Source organism: Platalea leucorodia (genome assembly GCF_965183815.1).
Source record: "Platalea leucorodia genome assembly, chromosome: 9".
NCBI lineage: Eukaryota > Metazoa > Chordata > Aves > Pelecaniformes > Threskiornithidae > Platalea > Platalea leucorodia.
The window spans coordinates 35,659,941-35,678,208 of record NC_138831.1 but is presented as its reverse complement, the minus strand read 5'-3'; the positions used below and the strand labels follow the sequence as shown (position 1 = coordinate 35,678,208).

The following is an 18,268-nucleotide window of genomic DNA, read 5'->3' as shown; positions in this document are numbered from 1 at the left end:
AGTACTGTAGGCTTCTGCAAATATTGACTCTTCGTCATTGACTGCAAATACAGTCCAATAACAAAAATTCATTCTAATTTCCTCTCACTCTTAGTCTCAAAATACAAGTCCATTCTCATCCAGCTTTCCAGAAGCCTCTTAGGTGTCTTAAACATTTACAAAATTCATGGTTTAAGCAAGTCTTAAATCCAAATAAGACACAGGATGAATCCAAAGTTTCAGCAACCGGCATGAGTAATTTTGAGGACGAAGGATGTTGTCCCTGTCTGATGTTTCTCTAATCACTTCCAACGTAATCTCGCAGAATGAAGCAGAATGGCCCAAGAACTTCTATAAACCAAACCAGATTAGCTAGAGTCCATTTGTTATACCAAATTGATGCACAATACACATTAGCCTGATTACAGGTACATGCTTTCCAATTCCAGGTATATGACCCAAAAGTGTCAACATGAAAGAAAACATGCTGCAAAATTAGCTGATATAAGCTAAAACTTCATCTAAGTTTTAATTTTAAAATGAACCTAAATCTAGAATAGGATACTAATAACTCACTTTAAAAACTTTATCAAAACTAAGGAGTTAGTATGCTGCAGAATATGTAAACTTCTGGGCTCCATAATCCCAAGACTATTTAACAAGTTAAACTTTTGTCAACTTTTCTGTGGTAGGAGGCTTCTACTAATGCATTTCTTGAATTGTTACAAGCCATTTTTTTCTCAGTATTGCAAGGTACAATTTGAACAGCTTCAGGCACCTAGAAAAAAGTTTTAAAGCCTAACAACTTACTGAAGACCCAATAATGCTTTGCAACTGATCCAGGTCTCATGACCACGTGGAAAGCGGAGAGACTGCACTCAACTGAGTCACAAACAATAGTTTTTAAGTGCAAACTATTGCAGCAAGACAGCAAAAAGACTACTGACATTAAAAAGCCTTATAACTGTTCTCTGTGCTAAGCAAAAGCAGAGAGGGCTTTAAGCAAAAACCCTTTTGCTTAACCAAAATGTAATTACTTTCTGTGATCCCACAGGGAAACAATGCTATTTCTTTTCCCTTTCTCCAGAACTTAAAAAACTCCTTATGTTTTAAGTATTCTCATAGTGAACACTTAACACAAACACTCTTGCTTATGTCCTCTTGCCAAACCAAAGCAGCTGCATATCACCTAGAGTGTATGCTATTTAATAACTTTTCTAAAAAGGGACTTCAGACAGGGTTGAAACCAAGGCTTCAAAACGAACATTTACATTAACTTCCAGAAGCACGTATAACATTAACATTGCTATAGCAATAGAAGTTTCTTAAACTGGAAAGAAGACTTCACTGAGGTGCATAAGGCAGGTACAACTGCTAGCTCCAGTTTTTGTAATTAGCAGATTCCGCATCAAAAAGGAGAAGTCTATCACAGAATGAGTAGTATACCCCAAGAAATCATTACAATAGCATGCACACAGATCTCAACCTCTGTGACAAACTACTGTGGTTGTTTTGTTGTCATTGAAAAACTAGTATTTTTTTTAATAGAGACTGCAAGACAAAGATCTTTTCAAATAAGGATACGATCAGGAAGCCTGCAGTAAGGAACACCGAAACATGAGAACATCTAGATAGAGTTTTAAGGAAGCTGCTCTACAAATTACATGTATCGTGTTGCCATCAACTAAACATCAAAGATGGCATGATGCCTTTCCAGGCAACCAAGTGGAATAAGCCAACGTTATACTTTGCCTAAACACTAAGCTAGTGGTCAGGAACCCTTTAAGATACAGATATCCAAGAGTGACAATAGGATGGCTTTTGAACCTGACAGGATAGCCTTCTAAAGACTTGCTAAACTAGATGTGGCATTTCCTATGACAAAAACCCTCCAGGAATGAAGCTTTATTCTCATGGGCTTAGAAATAAATACAAGGAAGGACTTTAAACAGAATTAGGCAGAACATTTAGTTAAATGCCTCAAGGTGACAGTCCCTGTGAAAGATTTTTGTATATTAGGGTCTACAGCTCTTCAGGATCCCTAGAGAGTTATAAAGAAAGTATCTACAGTTGCAGTTCTGAATGGACACAAATCCCACTGGACAGACAGGGAGTCTGAGGCATGTATTCTCACCTAACTAAGCTTATGCAAAGGGTAAAATGTATCACCCATGGGATTTTAGCTATAAGCCTCCTGGCACACCTTGAGCAGCTATATGTAACAATTGTTTGATGGACTATGCTAAACAATTTGCTGTTCAGTTCATTCATCATGGTTATTTTCCCAGCGAAGACTATGAATACTTCCCTCCCCCAAAAAAACCCTTCTCAGTCTGTGGGAGTGAAGCAGTACCCGCAGCAGAGGCAATGAGCTAGGGAACATGTAAGCCAATTGGATATACAGAAGTCCACAGGATCAGATGGGATGCATCCAAGAATGCTGGGGGAGCTGGCTGATGCCATTTCGAGGCTTTGTATCACCTGTTTGAAAGGCTGTGGTGATGGTGGGGGGTTCCTGACAACTGGAAGACAAACGTCATCCCTGTCTTCAAGGAGGAGGGCCTGGAGATGTACAGACTGGTAAGACTAACCTCAGTATCTGGGAAGATTATGGAGGAAATTCTTACAGAAGCTAGCTTCATGCACATAAAGACGACTGGTAATAAACAGTACTGCAAGTTTACCAATGTAAACATAAACATCTATTAAGTTTTTATATATCATGGTAAAAGATGATAACATTTAACTTCCCGTAAGAGGATAAATCAAGCATGAACTGTTCTAAAAGGTGAAGTTTATATTAAACCACTCAGATTAAGACTTGCATTACAAAGGCAAATGGTTCAAATACAGCTCAAGTTTGTTAGTGGGGGAAAAAAAAAAAAAAGCACAGAATACGACTTGAAAGACTATCAGTAATTGTTCAACAGCCAGGATAACTCACCAGACAACTCTTTTTACCGCAAGTGTCATCACTGATTTGCAGATTTGAAATGTCAGCATATGATAAATATCTTTAAGAGAATTATTATTATAATTTTAATTAAGATTTAAAAAAGCAAAAAAGCAAGTTGTACTTCCTCAAGCTGTTTTCAATGTAGAGTTTATTTCTCTTTAAAAATGTTCCCTTTACATGGGACATTAAAGACTGTACACAGCATTCAGATTTAGCACTTCTGTGCTTAAGCATATTGAAAGCCAGTAATCCTACCATATCCCTCCCAACTTGATTTTCACTTAAGAATTTATTCAGGTTGTAGTTTCATAACTTCCAGCAGAAGGGCAGGTCCCATTGCCCTTTTTCATCCACTCCATTTCTATTCTTCCCTTGTGCTGGCACTAAACTTGATTCAGCTGAAAAATATACTTTCTCTTCTGGACAAGTTAGTTTTTGGTGAAAGAAAAATGTATAACCAAAAAGTCAAGTCGGGATCATTTACCTTCACTGAAAACTCACATTTAGGGCACAGTTAGATAGTACAGCACCACCAGTGTAAGCAGCATACAGATGTCTGCTTAATTTTTTTTTCCCCCCACCCTCTTCCTCCCCACCCAGTGCAAGTCTCAGCTCTTCCTCCCCACCGGGCTTGGGTCTGCACAATAAACCAATGGAAGTTACGTGCCTGGCAGGAAATGATTAATTTCTTTTGTTTAAATTAGCAGGTTGAACTGGCGCCTCGTGCCATCAAAAAAAAGAGGAGGTGAGCTGGGAATGCATGGCCAGGGCAGGAGCACCTGACAGCAGTAACTCATTACAGTGGCTCTGCCATACTGCATAACTGAACCTTTAGATCCTTTTAAAAGCAAAATAAACTGCAATCTTAGGCTTCTGGGCAATGGTATTTCCAAGTTACTATCTAAACACATGATTTTATTTACTTTTAATTACCATGAGCATTTCTGAAACAACCATCCAACAGCTGCCTTTACCAGACACTGTCTCATCCAGCCATATAAAATTCATAACATTTTTATTTTAAATCCCAGATAAATGCTGAAGGCCAAGTGCCACGTTAATGAAGGCTAGTGTTCTTCTCAATTTATACCAAGGATGCAAACTAGATCACTCAGATGCTGATAGCTCATAAATGCCTTCCCACAACTCCCCCATGTGTCCAGAAAAAAAGAGAATTTCTCCCATGCTCACTGGGAAATAGGTAGTTCAATATCCAGCAGCAGAAGACACCAAGATACAACTTGGAAGTCCTAGCAGCATAGAAAAGTGTGTTGTAGCAGTGAAAACAAACAATTTATCATCTGATCAGCCTAGACAAAGCATGATCACTCTTGTTAAATCCAAGCTTTTCGAGGGTCTTATTAGTTCTCTCTTCCATATTTTCTATTCCCCTCCCACCCACCCCTTTTTTTTTTTGAGTGACCCTCAGGTAGAAGGAAAGGTTCTATCAGTTACTGCCATTCCTCAAAGAACATAATTATGTATGGATAATTAAGTACTGTTTAATACACCTGCATGCATCTTCATCACATGCAACAAAGCATGCTACTAAACGACACAAATAGTATTGCCCAAACTAAGTACCACTTCATACATGCCAAAATTATTAACAGCACCAGCCAGTGAATAGATCCCTTAAGCCAAGCAATTCCAAAGGTATTGGGGAAAATGCTGAGATTCACTTTAAAAAAAAAAAAAAAAGAATTCTTAAAATTCAATGTACATATATCTTACTTTCTAGTATACAGTATCTACTTGACATAAATTCTACCTTTCCCCAATTACTAAAAAAAAAAAATAAAATAAAATTGGCATGGCTTTTCCTTCTCACATTATTGAAACTGTATTCAAACTGACCTACTGGACCACTTGTTTTTATGAAGGTCATATTCACTCACTGGCAGCAAAGAAAGAAAAACTGCTAAGAGAGCCCTAAAAGTGATCTAATACCAAAACTCGATCAAGCACATGTTTCAGGGCCTATTAAACCAAATTGCTGATAACTTGTTTGTTTTAACCATAAATGATACACACAGTTATAAAGCAGCATAATACAGGCATTGCAGTACACTTCATTAGTGCAGAAACACTAGTGATTACATTCCTTTTACATAATTTTAAGAACATAAACTACAAAAGAAAATAATTGTTTCAAATGAAACAAAGAGATTTAATTCAGGCATTAAATCACTAACCTTTTTCCTCAAATAAACCATCTAAATTATGTTCTACCTTAATACTTTAGAACATTGATTTTGTGATTCATACTTAACTGTGAACTAAAGTTACAACTGGTTCTGTCAATCTATAACACACCTTTATATCTAAAGTACCTAAAGACTATTACAATAGAGTATAAATATGGTACACAGGCACAAAGCCTTGCATAACTCTGAAAGAAAAGTTCAAACTCAGGAATGCTGTAAAAATATTCCAATCAGACTCAAAATACAGATGAGCATTTTTTTAAAAAAGCGCAGATTAATGGAATTTTTGAAATTATTACTATTTAATACCTATATGGCTTAAAACTAAACAACTTTACAGAGAAGCATAACTTAGCTTCAAGATCTGTGTAAAATTAATGAGCACGAGATGCACTGTACACAAATGAAACACCGGTAAATCACTGGTTTTTTTTCAGTTGTTTCCAGTTTGCACTGCTCTCACAGTAACATCATTAAGAATCCTGAACTTGCCCTTTTTCACACAGATATTAATGCCTGCCTAGATGAAAGGCATGCAAACGAAGAACTCTATTTTTCAGTAAATAAAAACATTCACAGTACTCAAGAAACTCTAGAAATGTGAACACAGTAAAAATAGGAAATTCTAATATTAAAAAGTAATTTTAATTCAACACAGAGTTATGATCTTTCATAATTATGTTGAGACTTCTACCAAAAATTTTCATAGGATATTTTGGAGATACGTATTGGCCATCATTTCTAGATTTCTATCCAGCATTATTAAGCTTTCTTTAAAGATTTACCTGTATTGCTAAACACCGAAAGACACATGCACCTGTTACCTGTGAGTGAGGTGTGCTTCCTAGTGCCAGAAATGTTGAAGGTGCCCATTCTTCTCTCAAAGAAGAAAATTAACATGAATTTCTAAAATAAGATATACTTCATGAACTTGCTTCTATATAACCAGAGGACTGTATTTTACATGCTTACTGTGATTTTAACTTTAAGGCATATTTGCTTGCCTAGAATTAAACAGTGGAAACAACCCTCACAACTGGTTAATGAGCCACTTTGAATTAATTCTGTGCCAGCACAGTTCAGTTCAGAAAACAAAGAGGCCTTGAAAAGTATGCCAATAATTAAGTCTGAAATATCTTGACAGTTTACAGGAATTTATGAGGGAAAAATCACCAGCAAACTCTTTTGTGTATACCAACCCTAATCATACAAATAACGGGATGACTTCTGCAAATCAGCTTGCTTTTTATCTCACGGCTTAGCCGCAAGCAGAACCCACTGAAGTTTTCACATGCTTTGATGTTACTTTTTGAGACCATGACAAAGGCCAGGATTTAGGGCTAGATTCTTTGTTAATAAACCTACGTATTGATGTACACACATGCAGAGCCCAGATAAATAGGAGAGGTGCCAAACGAAACAGAGAAAGTCAGTCCTTAGCTGCTCCACCCATCCTTCTCTAGAGAAGACTCTCAGAAGTCCACCTTTTCCAGTGTCCATACTTGTAAATATTTGAAACTATTTCCCTACCATGACTTGACCAACTAGACATTACCAGCCGCAGACACGAAACTACCCCAATAGTTTCCTAACGCTGAACAACCCGTTATCGGGAGCCGTTACAAAGTTCCACGTCCCCCATAAACACAAGCATGTTTTTCTCCGGCCCGGGAGCGAGCGGAGACCCCCCCTGAAGCTACGGTCCCAATTCAGGAAAAACCCGGGTTCGTCTTTTATTTCCTTAAGCTGAACTCTCCGCCCACCCGCGCTTCCCGGTTTCGGGGAAGCGCCGCAGGGAAGGCGAGGCCGGGGGCGCGCCCCGCTCCGCGGGCAGCGGGACACCTGGGCGGCCGCCGGGCACCGCGCCGCGGCCCCCGCCCGCAGCCGCCCGGCCCGGCCCGGCGCCGCCTCTCCCCGGGCACCGGCGCCCCGGAGCCGCCGCCTGGCCCCCTCCGCGGGCGAGGGACGGGGCGGAGGACGGTAACCGGGAAGCGGCTGCGGGGACCGTGAGGAAAGTCCCGAGGGACTGAAGCGGAGCCGAGAGCAGGGGAAGGCGCAGCCGAGCGCAGTGGGGGAGAGGGGCCGGGGAAGAAAGGAGGGGAGAGCAGCTGACTCGGTCCTCGGCGGGGGAAAGTCCCGGGAAAGGGCTGGGGGCGCCGGGCCGGCCCCAGGCGGCGGGGCCGGGCGGGATGGTGCGGACCGTGCCCAGCGGCGGGCGACGGAAAGGAGAGCCCCGGCGGGCGGCCCAGCCGCGGCCTGCCACCGGAGCGCGGAGGCGCGGCGCCCCGGGAAGCGGGGCCCGCCGCCCCCAGCCCCGAGCCGCGCCGCGGCGGAGAGGGGGGAGGGAGGAATGGAGGGAGGCCGGCAGCCCCGAGCCAGGGCCGCAGGCCAGGGCCCCGCGGGGCCGGGCGGGCCCGGCCGCTCCTCACCTCCGGCGCCCGCCGCACAGGAGCACAGCAGGATTATCGTCCTCGCCAGATCCATCTTCACCGGGCCCAGGCCCCGCCACCGCCTACCCACAGCACATCCGCCCCAGTCGGCGCCGGGATGGGGAGGGGCGAGCTCCGCGCCTGCCTCCGCTTTGTCCCCCGCCGCTCCGGAGGACCGCTTCCGCCCACGGCTCGGCGGCTCGCCCCGCCGCCCCCCGCCCGGCAGCGCTGCGCCCCGCTCGGCTCCCCGCGCCACGACTTCCTCCACCCGCCCGCCCCCGCCCGCGCGACGCCACCGGCGGGGCGGGGCCGCAGGGCACGCCCCGCCCGCGCGAGCCGCCCGCCTCCCGCGCTGCGCGCAGGGGCGGGGCCGGGCGGAGGAGGGGTCGCCGCCCGCCGGGCGGGGAGGGGACGGGACGCCAGGGACGACGCCCATAGGCTGCCGCCCCGGGGGGCGGGGCCTCCCCGCCACCGCCGCCGCCGCCGGGCCCGGGGCGGCTGTCCGCCCTCGGGGGCGAAGCGGGGCGGGCCCGGCCGCGGGTCCCGCCCGAGGCACAGCGAGGGGACCGCCCCGAGCCGCCTCCGGCAGCGGGGTTCCTCCCGCGGCGGGCGGCTTCCCGGCTGAGGCAGGCCGGGGCCGCGCCTGCCTCCGCCCTAGGGCTGCCCGCGGGGCGGGGAGCGGCCGCGGCCTCCCGGACCCTCGAAGGGCTCGGCCCGGGCCGAGGGGCGCCGGTATTTGCGTGGGTGAGAAGGACCTGCGTCCTCGGAGGGAAAGAACGAGCTGGTGCGCAAACTTTACCCGTACTTGTTGAGCAGCCTTCCCTCCGGTTCCTTTGCACCTCTGTCTACACAGCCTTAGGGCCGTTTACCGTAACGATGGCTTGCGAAAAAGTAAATACATCAGCTGGTTTCCTTTCTTCCTTTATCAGATACACGTTTTTCCTTGCAGAAACTAATTTACTTACTCACTTTTCGAGTTTTATTTTAGGTCACCTACTTCTCTTGATGCTCTGCATGTCGGGAAGCATTGCAGTTGTCTCCACTGAACAGCAATTTCTTCATTTTGAGACTGTCTTGAGCAAACTTCACAATTCAAGTATAAAGGAAAATCCTCCAATGAAGATAAAAATGTGAACCGTTCAGACAAAACGTTTCATTTCTTGTTTGTCAGTATGCTAATTTTTACATTCAACTATGCTAACTCAAAGATTTATTTTTTTATATTAGGGTTTGTGACAAGTTTCTCAGTTTACTGTCACCCCCCTTCTATTTGCGCTTTTCCGTTCCTATTCCCTTTCAGAATAAAAAAGTTCTTCCCCCGCTAACGCTGTTACAGCTGAGAAAAGTTGTTACACAAACACGTACGTAGAAAGTACAATTACGCTGGACGTACTTCAGGTAAGGCTGCTAAAGTTGATGCAACTGTTTATGAACAGCTCAGATAAGAGAACTGCTGAGAACAGAAAAAAGAAGATAAATTCTTACCTTCCCAAAACTGTATTTAAAATTTGTGATTAAAAGCTGAAGGTTTCTATGGGCAGAGCGTGAAATCGGTTCAGAAGGGTGAAGTCTGAGTAATACAACTGCTTTGGCTCTTAAATTACCTATCACGCTCGCCACAATCACATTTTTATAATACAGCTGCTCAACAGACCGCAATAAAAAGCACTGGAAGCCTTTCGGAGAGCGGACCTGCCCCGGACAGGGGCCCGCTGCCAACGCGGGGCGCCGCCGCCGCGCCCCGCCTCGCGCCCGCCGGCAGCCCAGGCTGCGGGGCGGGGCGCTGCCCGCCGCCCTTCCCGCGCAGGCGCGGCCCCCACCCCCGCCGGCCTCCTGCAAAACACCCGGGGCGGGGGGGCCGCGGCCTCTGCCCCGCCTGGCGGTGGCCGGGCGCAGCGGGGCGGGGGCTGTCCCGCCGCGGAGAGGGGGGGCGGGCGCCCCGCTCCCTGCGCCGCTTCCGAGGGGCGCCCCGGGGCGGCCGGCAGCCGCACGGCTGGGCTGGGCTGGGCTGGGCTGGGCTGGGCTCCGCTCCGCGCGGCCGGCGGGACGCGGGCCGGGCCCTGCCCCGCGGCTGCCGCGCCTCGTGCCGCCCCTTCCGGGCTTGCGCCGGGGTTGCCGCGCTCCCCGCGCCCCTCACGCGGCCGGCGGGCGCGCGCAGTCACTCCCCACCCGTCCCCCCGCCCCTTCCCCGGCCGCCGGCGCCCCCGCCGCCGCCCCCGGGCCCCCGCCCCGCCGGCGGCTTCCCCCGCCCCGCCGGCCCCGCCCCCGGGGCGCCCCCCCCGCCCCGGGCCCCGCCGTGACCCGCGGCTGCTTCCCCCTCCCGCCCACACGTCCCTGGCGGGGCGGAGCCGTCGCTGCTGTTATGGCGTCTCGGGCGCTGTTGGCGAAGGATCAGCCGCTGCGGTGCCAATAGAGAGCGAAGGAGCCGGGCGGCCGGCGGGCCGGGCATGGAGAGCCTGGCGCAGCCCCCGCCGCCTCCGGGCTCGCTGAAGAGGGGCGGCGGGGGCGCTGCCAGCCAGCTCCTCCTGGAAGAGGCGGCGGCAGGCGAGGGCGGCTGCAGGGACGGGCCCGCGGCGGCTGAGGAGGGCGGCGGGCGGCGCAGCCCTTCCCCTCAGCCGGTCCCCGCTCCCGCCACGGCCCCTCGGACGGCGTCTCCCTCACGGGCCGCGGAGGACAGCCCGCCGGCGGCGGACGGCGCGGGGCTGGCCGTGCCGGAGAGCCCCGGAGCGGCGCCTACCTCGGAGAGCGGTCCCGCGGGGGCCGGCTCCGGGAGCAGCGGGGCTCCCAGCCCCCCGGGGGAGGAGTCCCGGAGCCTGGACTCGCTGGAGTCCTTCTCCAACCTGCACTCCTGCTGCCCGAGCAGCTCCGAGCTCAACAGCGACGCCGAGGAGGCGGTGGCGGCGGGGGCCGCCTCGGGGGGCCCGGCCCCGGAGCCTGAAGGGGATAGGCCCGCGGCGGGCTCCCAGCTCCTCTCCGCCTCCAAGGAGCGCTTCCCGGGCCAGTCGGTCTACCACATCAAGTGGGTCCGCTGGAAGGAGGAGAACACGCCCGTCATCACGCAGAACGAGAACGGACCCTGCCCGTTGCTGGCCATCATGAACGTGCTGCTGCTGGCGTGGAAGGTACCGTGCGGGCGGGCGCGCCGGCCGCCGCCATGGCGGGTCTGCGCCGCGCCGGGCGGCCCGGGCGGGCGGCGCCGCTCGGGCAGCGCCCTGACCTGGAAGCGCCGGCGTCGGCGGGGCTAACGAGGCGGTTCGGGTAGCGCCGAAGGCGTTCGGGGGCCGCCTGTGCCAAAGCCACCGTCGTGCGCCGCTGGAAGCCTGTGCTGATGAAGACGCAGACTTGTCTCTGCTGTTAAGCGCGTATCGCGTAGAGAACTTGGAAAATAAATAATGGCTTGCAGTCTGTTGCTGATATACCGCTGAGGTGCTGCTGTCATGTGCAGACTTACTTTGCTGTCGTCTTAAAACAGAAATCAAAATCTAGATGATGCTTTACTACGCTGAGCAATATATGGTTTGCAGATGTGTGCAGGTTTCTACTAACTAAACGTTACTATTTATAGCACTGAAGACAGGCGGAATTTTGGGAAAATAGGTTAGTTTTGTATAATGCAGAATTGTGCAAAATAGAGGTTTGTTTAACAGGGATGCATTCATACAGTTATGCAGCATAGATTGTATTTAAATTAACAACTAAATCAGGTCGTGATCAAGTACAGCTTTGAGACCTGGAAGTTCTTGTGTTCTAATAGCCACCATGGATACAGACTTCCTGTAGTCTTAAAATAATCCTTTTTAACTTTTAAGCAACTAAAATGTAAGGTATAATGTAATTATTAACATTTATATGTGAAAGGAACATCTGTTGGGGAAGAGCTATGAGGTTGTGTGCGTTGCAAAACAAGGAGGAGGGGATACTTCTCGAGAAATGCTGGCAATTTAGTGCCAAAAGAGTGGTCAGCTGATAGAATGGAGTCGTAGAATAGGAAAGCTTTATGGGAATAGTTTCGATGTTGTCGTATCAAGGGAAAGACATTTGGTATTGGAGGAGTAGAAGGTTGTTCACAGGTGTAACAGGTGACATAGGAAAAGGTCAAAATGGAAATAATATTATAAGAAGAAATTTGCTTAGAGGAAGGTAACTTCCCAGAAGATTGATGATTTTTTTGTTATGTTTTCTGTACGTTCTGAGCAGAATAGCTCGTACATTAGGAGGGAAGCTGTGGTTACGGTGATGTAGATATTTAGCCATCGGTGAAAGCAGGACAGAGAAGTTCTGTGTGACTTTAAGGTATTGCCTTACGTAGGTTCTGCCATGCTCAAGAGAGTGTGAAGTTTGTCTTAGACTTCAGTATTTAACACTCATTTTCTGTGCTCCCTCTTTAACATCTAGGGGTGAGTGGAGGGCCTTGGAGAACTTATCATTCCTTATCATTCTGCGTGGTGGTGTTTTAAAAGGCATGACAAGTTACAGGATTTTCCTTTTTAACCTTTGATTTAATGAAAGCATATAAATGGGACAGCGCTGTTCTTGTTTTTTGCATTTATGTTTTTGGAGGTTTTGCTCCTTAGCATTCTTCCTTTGCCTGCTTAAATACATGATTGCTTTCTTCTGCTGGCCTCCATCCAGAATTTTAACTGACATTCTGCTTGATCAAATATTACATAGTGAGAATTAAGGTGATACCCAATTTTATAAATAGGTGAAAATCAAAATGCCTCTTGAGAGTGCCCTATCATTTCTTATTGCTAGGATTACTGGAAGGGTTTTCTATAATTCTGTCTGTTTATATAAAACCTCAGCAGAATTTACATGAGTTGCAGACAGGCAGCTAAATTGGTGAAACTGCTATCACATGACTTCTTATTTATATGCTTGAGGGTTTTCCTGTTAGTTGGTTGTGTGTTGCCCCTGCTTATAACTGATTTTCCTAATTAGTGCCTCTCCAAATTAGCCTTTCTTTTGCCCAGTGTATGGTCAAGAACCACGTTGGCATTGTTTGGAGTGGCAAGCTTATTGGCAGCTCATCTGTACTTCACTGACAGTAGCTAGCTACATACCAAGGCTGAGGATGGACATCCACGTTCTTCTCGCTTCTGAACCCCAAGACAAACACTAGATTGGGTCAGGTAATTATAATTTGGGAAGAAGGAAGCAGACCAAGAGATGAAAATGGGTGAAAGCAGAGCAAGAATACCATAGTATGTGTTAGGTGAAAAGAAGCTATGTGGCGGGGGAAAAAAAAAATGAAGAAAGAAGGAGATGAAGAGGGGGAAATAAAATTACAACAAAGAATAAGAAGGTAAACACTTAAGTTTTGGGCTCTTTTCCCTGTATTAGCCACCAACTTTCCTTCTCAGAACTCTGTTCTGACAAGGTTGAGAGTTTTGGTTGTCCTGTAGGTAGACAGGGTCTCAAATAACTTCAGATAATACATGCAAGTGCACAAAGTTGAGAAACAATAGTTACAATAGTAGTTTTCAAGTTTCCACAGACACTTCCCTTTGCATGGCCAATTACATGCTTCCATTATTCTAGAATGGGAGTGATAACCTTGAGCTCCAATACTGTGTATGAGCTGTGCTTGTGCAGCAGTGAAAGTTGAATTCACGTAATTGTTTGTGACAAGTGGCGCATAATCAATTTGCTTAGAATTAAAGTTTTTATTTATTACTTAGTAATAAGTGGGAAGCCTTCTGAGGATATGTAGGCCATAATCACGGAAACATTTATGCCAAAAAATTCAGATCAACATTTGGAAATATTAAGGAGAACTCACCTTTTTGGGTATTTCAGCTCCTCAAAATGCCAGCTTCTTACCTGCATTCTAGAGTATTGATTTAAATATACTAACAGTTTTGTGACCTTCTGCTTGTGTGTGCCAGTTGCCCTCATTCAAAACAGTTTTGCTGAGATAGCCCTCACTGAGTAGAGACTATAGGTGGTTTGTTAATTTGCTTAAAGGATTGCAATAACAGGAAGACTTAAGATGTACTGTGCTTCAGGCAAGTGTGCTGTATACTCAAAAAATTTCTTCCTAGTGGTTATGAAGATCTTGTTCATTAACGGAGCAAGATTGTTCTCTGTTCCTAGTCATTATTCAGTTTTTATTATGCCTTTTAGAGGTATTTTTTATATCAAAGATCTTTATTTAGGGATACAGGTATAAAGACTACTTAAAAATAATTGATTCTTTGAGTGCTGCATCTGTATGTTCTTATTTGTGAGATACTGGTTTGGCAAAGCTTGAGTTTTTTGAAATTCTGAAATAGTAGCACCCATTGGGACTGCTCAAATGCCTTTTTGATAGTACCAGGTTTTGGAACTGAACTTACAATAAAACTGCCACCTCTCTTTTCTCCACTGCTTTCAAAGGAGTCTGGACAGAGAACTTTGAGGTGGCAGATTGTAGAAGCCGTACTTTTAAATGTTACAATAATGAAATCATCGCTTTTCTTTTGAAGTGTTTTTGCAGACCGCCTATATAAGCTTAACTTGCAGTTTAGCCTTTAGGAGATACAGCCAAGGAGTTCTGCTTACAGAAGTGTTAACAGCAATGTTCTTCTAAGTAAAAAGAAAACAAAAGCAGTATGACACCAACTTGAAAAAGTAACTGTTGTGCAAAACAATGTGGTAACCGTTTAGGCTTCTGTGATGGAAATGAAAGCAGAAGTAGAGTATTGAAACAAACATTTTAAAGAGTATGTACAAGCATGGGTTGTCTCTTCTGATGTAGAGAAGCATAGGATGTTGTCTTTCAGCTTGTTTAAATCTGAAGACCTGTGACTCACTATGTAGTTAAGCTCAGGAATGCAAAGCTTGCTTTTCTATGTACTTTTTGTGATCTTTGTTAGGTGTAGTCCACGTACCACTTTCTGATAACTTCTGGCATTGCATTAAACAGTAATTTTTTGGGGGGTAGCCCTTCTCAGGATGTACTCCATGGCAATCATCAGATGCTAAAAGCTTAATGGGGTGCCAGGTAATTATGCTCTGTGTTTCTTAGGTAGGATGTGATGTCATGTAGCCGAAAAACTCTGTGAACCTTGATGCACTGCATAGAAATTACATATCTGAAATGTCCAGGGAGCAGAGAAGCAAATTGTTTTGGAGCATAAAATAAGCCTAAGGGAAAACATAATGTAATACAAATATAAATAATATTAATAGTGTCTTGAAAAGTGAGTGCATATGGAATATCTTGTCCTTATAACTTTTTACGTAGGAGAATAGTCCCAGTAGCATATTTGACAGTGTCTTTAAAAGTTTTTTGGTTTTTTTTTTTTCTATCACAGTCCTCTCAATGAACAGAAGGTTTTGGGACCTGTACTCCTTATGTGCCTAGTTCTACTACAATTTCAGTAACTTCTAGAACTGTATGAATTACCTATTTAGGTGATTGTAACAATTACGTAAGTAAATGTTATGTAACCGTTTATGCTTGGATGTATCCAGACTGAGGTGCAGAGAAGAGGTAGAGTAAAAAATTTCTAGTTAGAAATTTTTAGGTTTAAGTTCTCACAAAAATGGCCTGTTTTTCAGAGGAGCTGAGTGCAGTATGCTCCCACTGATAGCACTTTGATTTGTCAGAGCCTGCAGTGGTAGTGCCTGGTCTGAGGTCTGGCACGGCCCTTTACGCGTGATCTGCTTTTTCTTGTCACTGAGCTAAACCTCCTTATGGTCAGCATTTGCACAGATTGCTCAGATGAACTTGCTCAGCCTCCGAAGGTGAGTTGCTGGTGAGCTTCTGATGAATGCTCAGCAGAGGCCTTGGCAGCCTTCCTCCCTGCATCTGTGGGATGAGTTGAGCTTACGAATCAGTAGGCCTGTAGCTGTGCATTTGCCAGAACAGGAAGCCTGCTCTGAGGGACTGAAGGAAACCTGGTTGAGGAGGGAGATGTTAAAGTTATTGGGTGACAGCACGTACTACCAGGCTATCGTGTGATAAGCTTATGAAGCTGTTCCCGCAAGGCAAGAGGTACGTATTTGCAGGGAGTATTAACTGTTTTTTGTCAAGGTAGGATGAAGCTACCCTTACCTCTTCGGGAACGCTGAATTCAGGGGAGTTGCATATTTTAGATAAACATGTTCTGAGACTATAAATAATAAGCCATTAGAAATTTGTATCGTCCCTTTCTATATGCATAGTATTTTTGGAAGTGTTAGCTTCTGTGCAGGACTGTATCACTTCTTTTTTTTAAGCCCTTCTGAAGAGTGGGAGAATACAGTGGAAAATGTTTAAAATTAGTATTATGTAGTTTTCCAGGTTGTAGTCTAATGCATAGAAACTGTATAAGTTGTGCTAGACAAACTGTTCAATATGAAAATTTGTTTACTAATCTTGTCTTTTAATTACAAAGGTGGCTCAACTGTATCTCACATTGTAGTTGAGTGAGAAAGATTGTTTCCCACTCCTGCGAATGGGAGGGAAAACAGAATGAAAAGTAGCTAGAGTTAGGAAGAGCATCAGGGCGAAAGACCAGGACACTGCAATAGAGGGGTACAGGAAATGGGTGGGAGCTGAGGAAGCACGTTTTTCCTAAAATGTAAAATTAATGTAAAATCTAGCAACTAAGCATTGAAACCTATTGAGAAAATTTGTCCCTCAAAATAATAGACCGTTATAGACAACAACAGCTTTCACTATAATTGCTTACATTGTTTTCTTCTGTTGATTTATGTGGAGAATGACTGTGGTTCTGTATTTTTCTCTCTTCCTTAAGGTGTTTTTCTTTCCCGTTTCCTCTTTGTTGTACATTTCCTGTAGCTTAGGCACTTGCAATGAAGCTCTGCACCATTAGGAAATGTCAAGTTCTCTCTATATCCTTAAGTCAGCTCTGTTCAGAAGTATTTGTGTCTGTGTTGGAACCCCATTAGTTCACTTTAAAGATGTGATCAAGGTCCCACAAAACATGCTAGCCCTAAAATTATGCCATGAAGTAATCCATTATCTTTGTTTAGCATTTAATTAAGCAGTTAGTTTTGAGATTTAGCTTGTTAAAATATCTGACTATGAGAGATTCTGCAAATATGAGTAAAGCTACTTTGCTTTGGTTCTGCAGTTAAAAAAATAAATGGCTTGGCATTACGGTTGTGAGCGAAAATTCAGATTATTAACCAATGATACAAATAATACCTCCTTCAATCTGTAAAGTCTGAAACATTAATATGTATATGCCATATAGGTAGCCCATGTAATTACGCTTTACAGCTGCCATTTGTAATGTAGACATACTTCTAGATTCCTAAATGCAGAGCAGAAGCCTGCAAGTAATGCTAGCTGAGCCGATATGAATGTTTTTAAATAATAAAAAGAGCTAGCTTCAGTCCTGAAAGAATCATCACAGTAGTCCTGCTAATAGTGGAGGGAACAATGCTAATTTTCCTTCATATTATACTGGCACATCTGTACTGTTTGTAGTCCCAGAACCACTTTATGCATAGCTAGTGTGAGTAATTCTGTTCCATGCTGTTACATCGATATGCCTTAGGAACCATAATGAACCAGACCCAACTCAGGGGTGTGCACAGCTAATGTTTGCTAAGGCTTGAATGCTGCCAATTCAGAACTGGAAGTTTAAGAATCAGGTTTTTGAACCTGTAGTCATGTTATTTACGTGGCACAATATATTTGTGTGAATACTCAGTATTAATATTATGAACAGGGTCAAAGGCTATGAAAACCTTTAGCCTATCGAGTATTAGTGAAACTTAGAGGAGTTTTGGGAAGAAGTTAAGAAATTTTTTTAAGCTACAATCAGTTGTCACTCATTTAAAAGATGTTTTCAAAAATTCATGTGCCTATGCATCCATGACTGATTTTTTTCTTCTTGTTTAATTTGTAGAATTTTAAGGGTTTTTTTATAAGCAGAACTAATTAAGCCTTCTTTCTTACGAATTTATGCTTCACTAATTTCCTGCTTTACTAACAATTTATACTTTCACTCCCTTCCTTCCCCAGATTGCCGACAGTTCTGTCAGCTTCTTTCTATGTCCACCACATCAATGTGTGGCATATGCTGTGTGGCCAATTCTGACCTAAGCATGGGCATATTAAATTGTGTCTCTTTCTTCTTCCAAATTTAGTGAAACTTCTTGTAAATCAATGTATTTAACACATTTGCCTTTTGTCAAATACGATTAAAATTGGCGATGAGATAGATTTAGTCCAATCATACCTCTTTTGCTCTGGAAAGTTATTAAAACAGCTTAGTTTTCAGACTGGGAAGGAAACCCCCTCTACCACAATGTAAACAGTGTAGTGTGTTGCTATACTGTATTTTTGAGTTTGGGATGCTGCATCAAAGGCTTTATATGTATTGTTCTTCCATCTCATGGCTTTCTACTTCCTCCTCCCTATCCACAGCCAGCAAAGTAGTTGGAGCCTATTAAATCTTAAGCATGAGTTAACAGTCTTACATCATGTCTTTCTGTCTGTGTTAAGGAGAACAGCAATCAGTGTTGAGGAACTTGATTAAAAAATTCCTAATAAAATAAATAGCAGACTTTCTAGACTTTCATTGGTAAGATGCTGAAAAGAGATAGGATGAGAAGATTAAAAACTGAAGTGAAAGCTTAAAAACCCACCCAAAAAAACCCCACCAAACCTTAGAAAAATAAAATTCATATTTATGCAGAAAAAAATTGAGCACACTATGGTTAAAGACAATATACTCCTATGGTATTCCTTCACA

General features: G+C 45.0%; 2 protein-coding genes across 8 annotated transcripts in view; one reads left to right on the top strand and one right to left on the bottom strand.

The window, feature by feature from the left end:
* Nucleotides 1-7,817, bottom strand: part of ADAM10 (ADAM metallopeptidase domain 10) — a 52,695-nt gene extending 44,878 nt beyond the window's left edge. For both annotated transcript variants that reach the window (XM_082321994.1, XM_082321995.1), the window contains exon 1: nucleotides 7,572-7,817. In XM_082321994.1, the coding sequence (XP_082178120.1) occupies nucleotides 7,572-7,626 (55 nt within the window). In that variant the 5' untranslated portion in view covers nucleotides 7,627-7,817. The remainder of the gene's footprint in view (nucleotides 1-7,571) is intronic.
* A 2,047-nt stretch (nucleotides 7,818-9,864) lies between these two features.
* Nucleotides 9,865-18,268, top strand: part of MINDY2 (MINDY lysine 48 deubiquitinase 2) — a 42,263-nt gene continuing 33,859 nt past the window's right edge. For 4 of the 6 annotated variants that reach the window (XR_014229281.1, XR_014229282.1, XR_014229283.1 and 1 more), the window contains exon 1: nucleotides 9,867-10,693. Coding sequence is in view for 3 of the 6 variants with exons in the window: in XM_082322513.1 (XP_082178639.1) it covers nucleotides 10,019-10,693 (675 nt within the window). In the remaining 3 variants the exon portion in view is untranslated. Of the gene's footprint in view, nucleotides 10,694-18,268 lie in introns of all 6 variants that reach the window. The other 2 variants (XM_082322515.1, XM_082322514.1) reach the window with 1 other exon arrangement.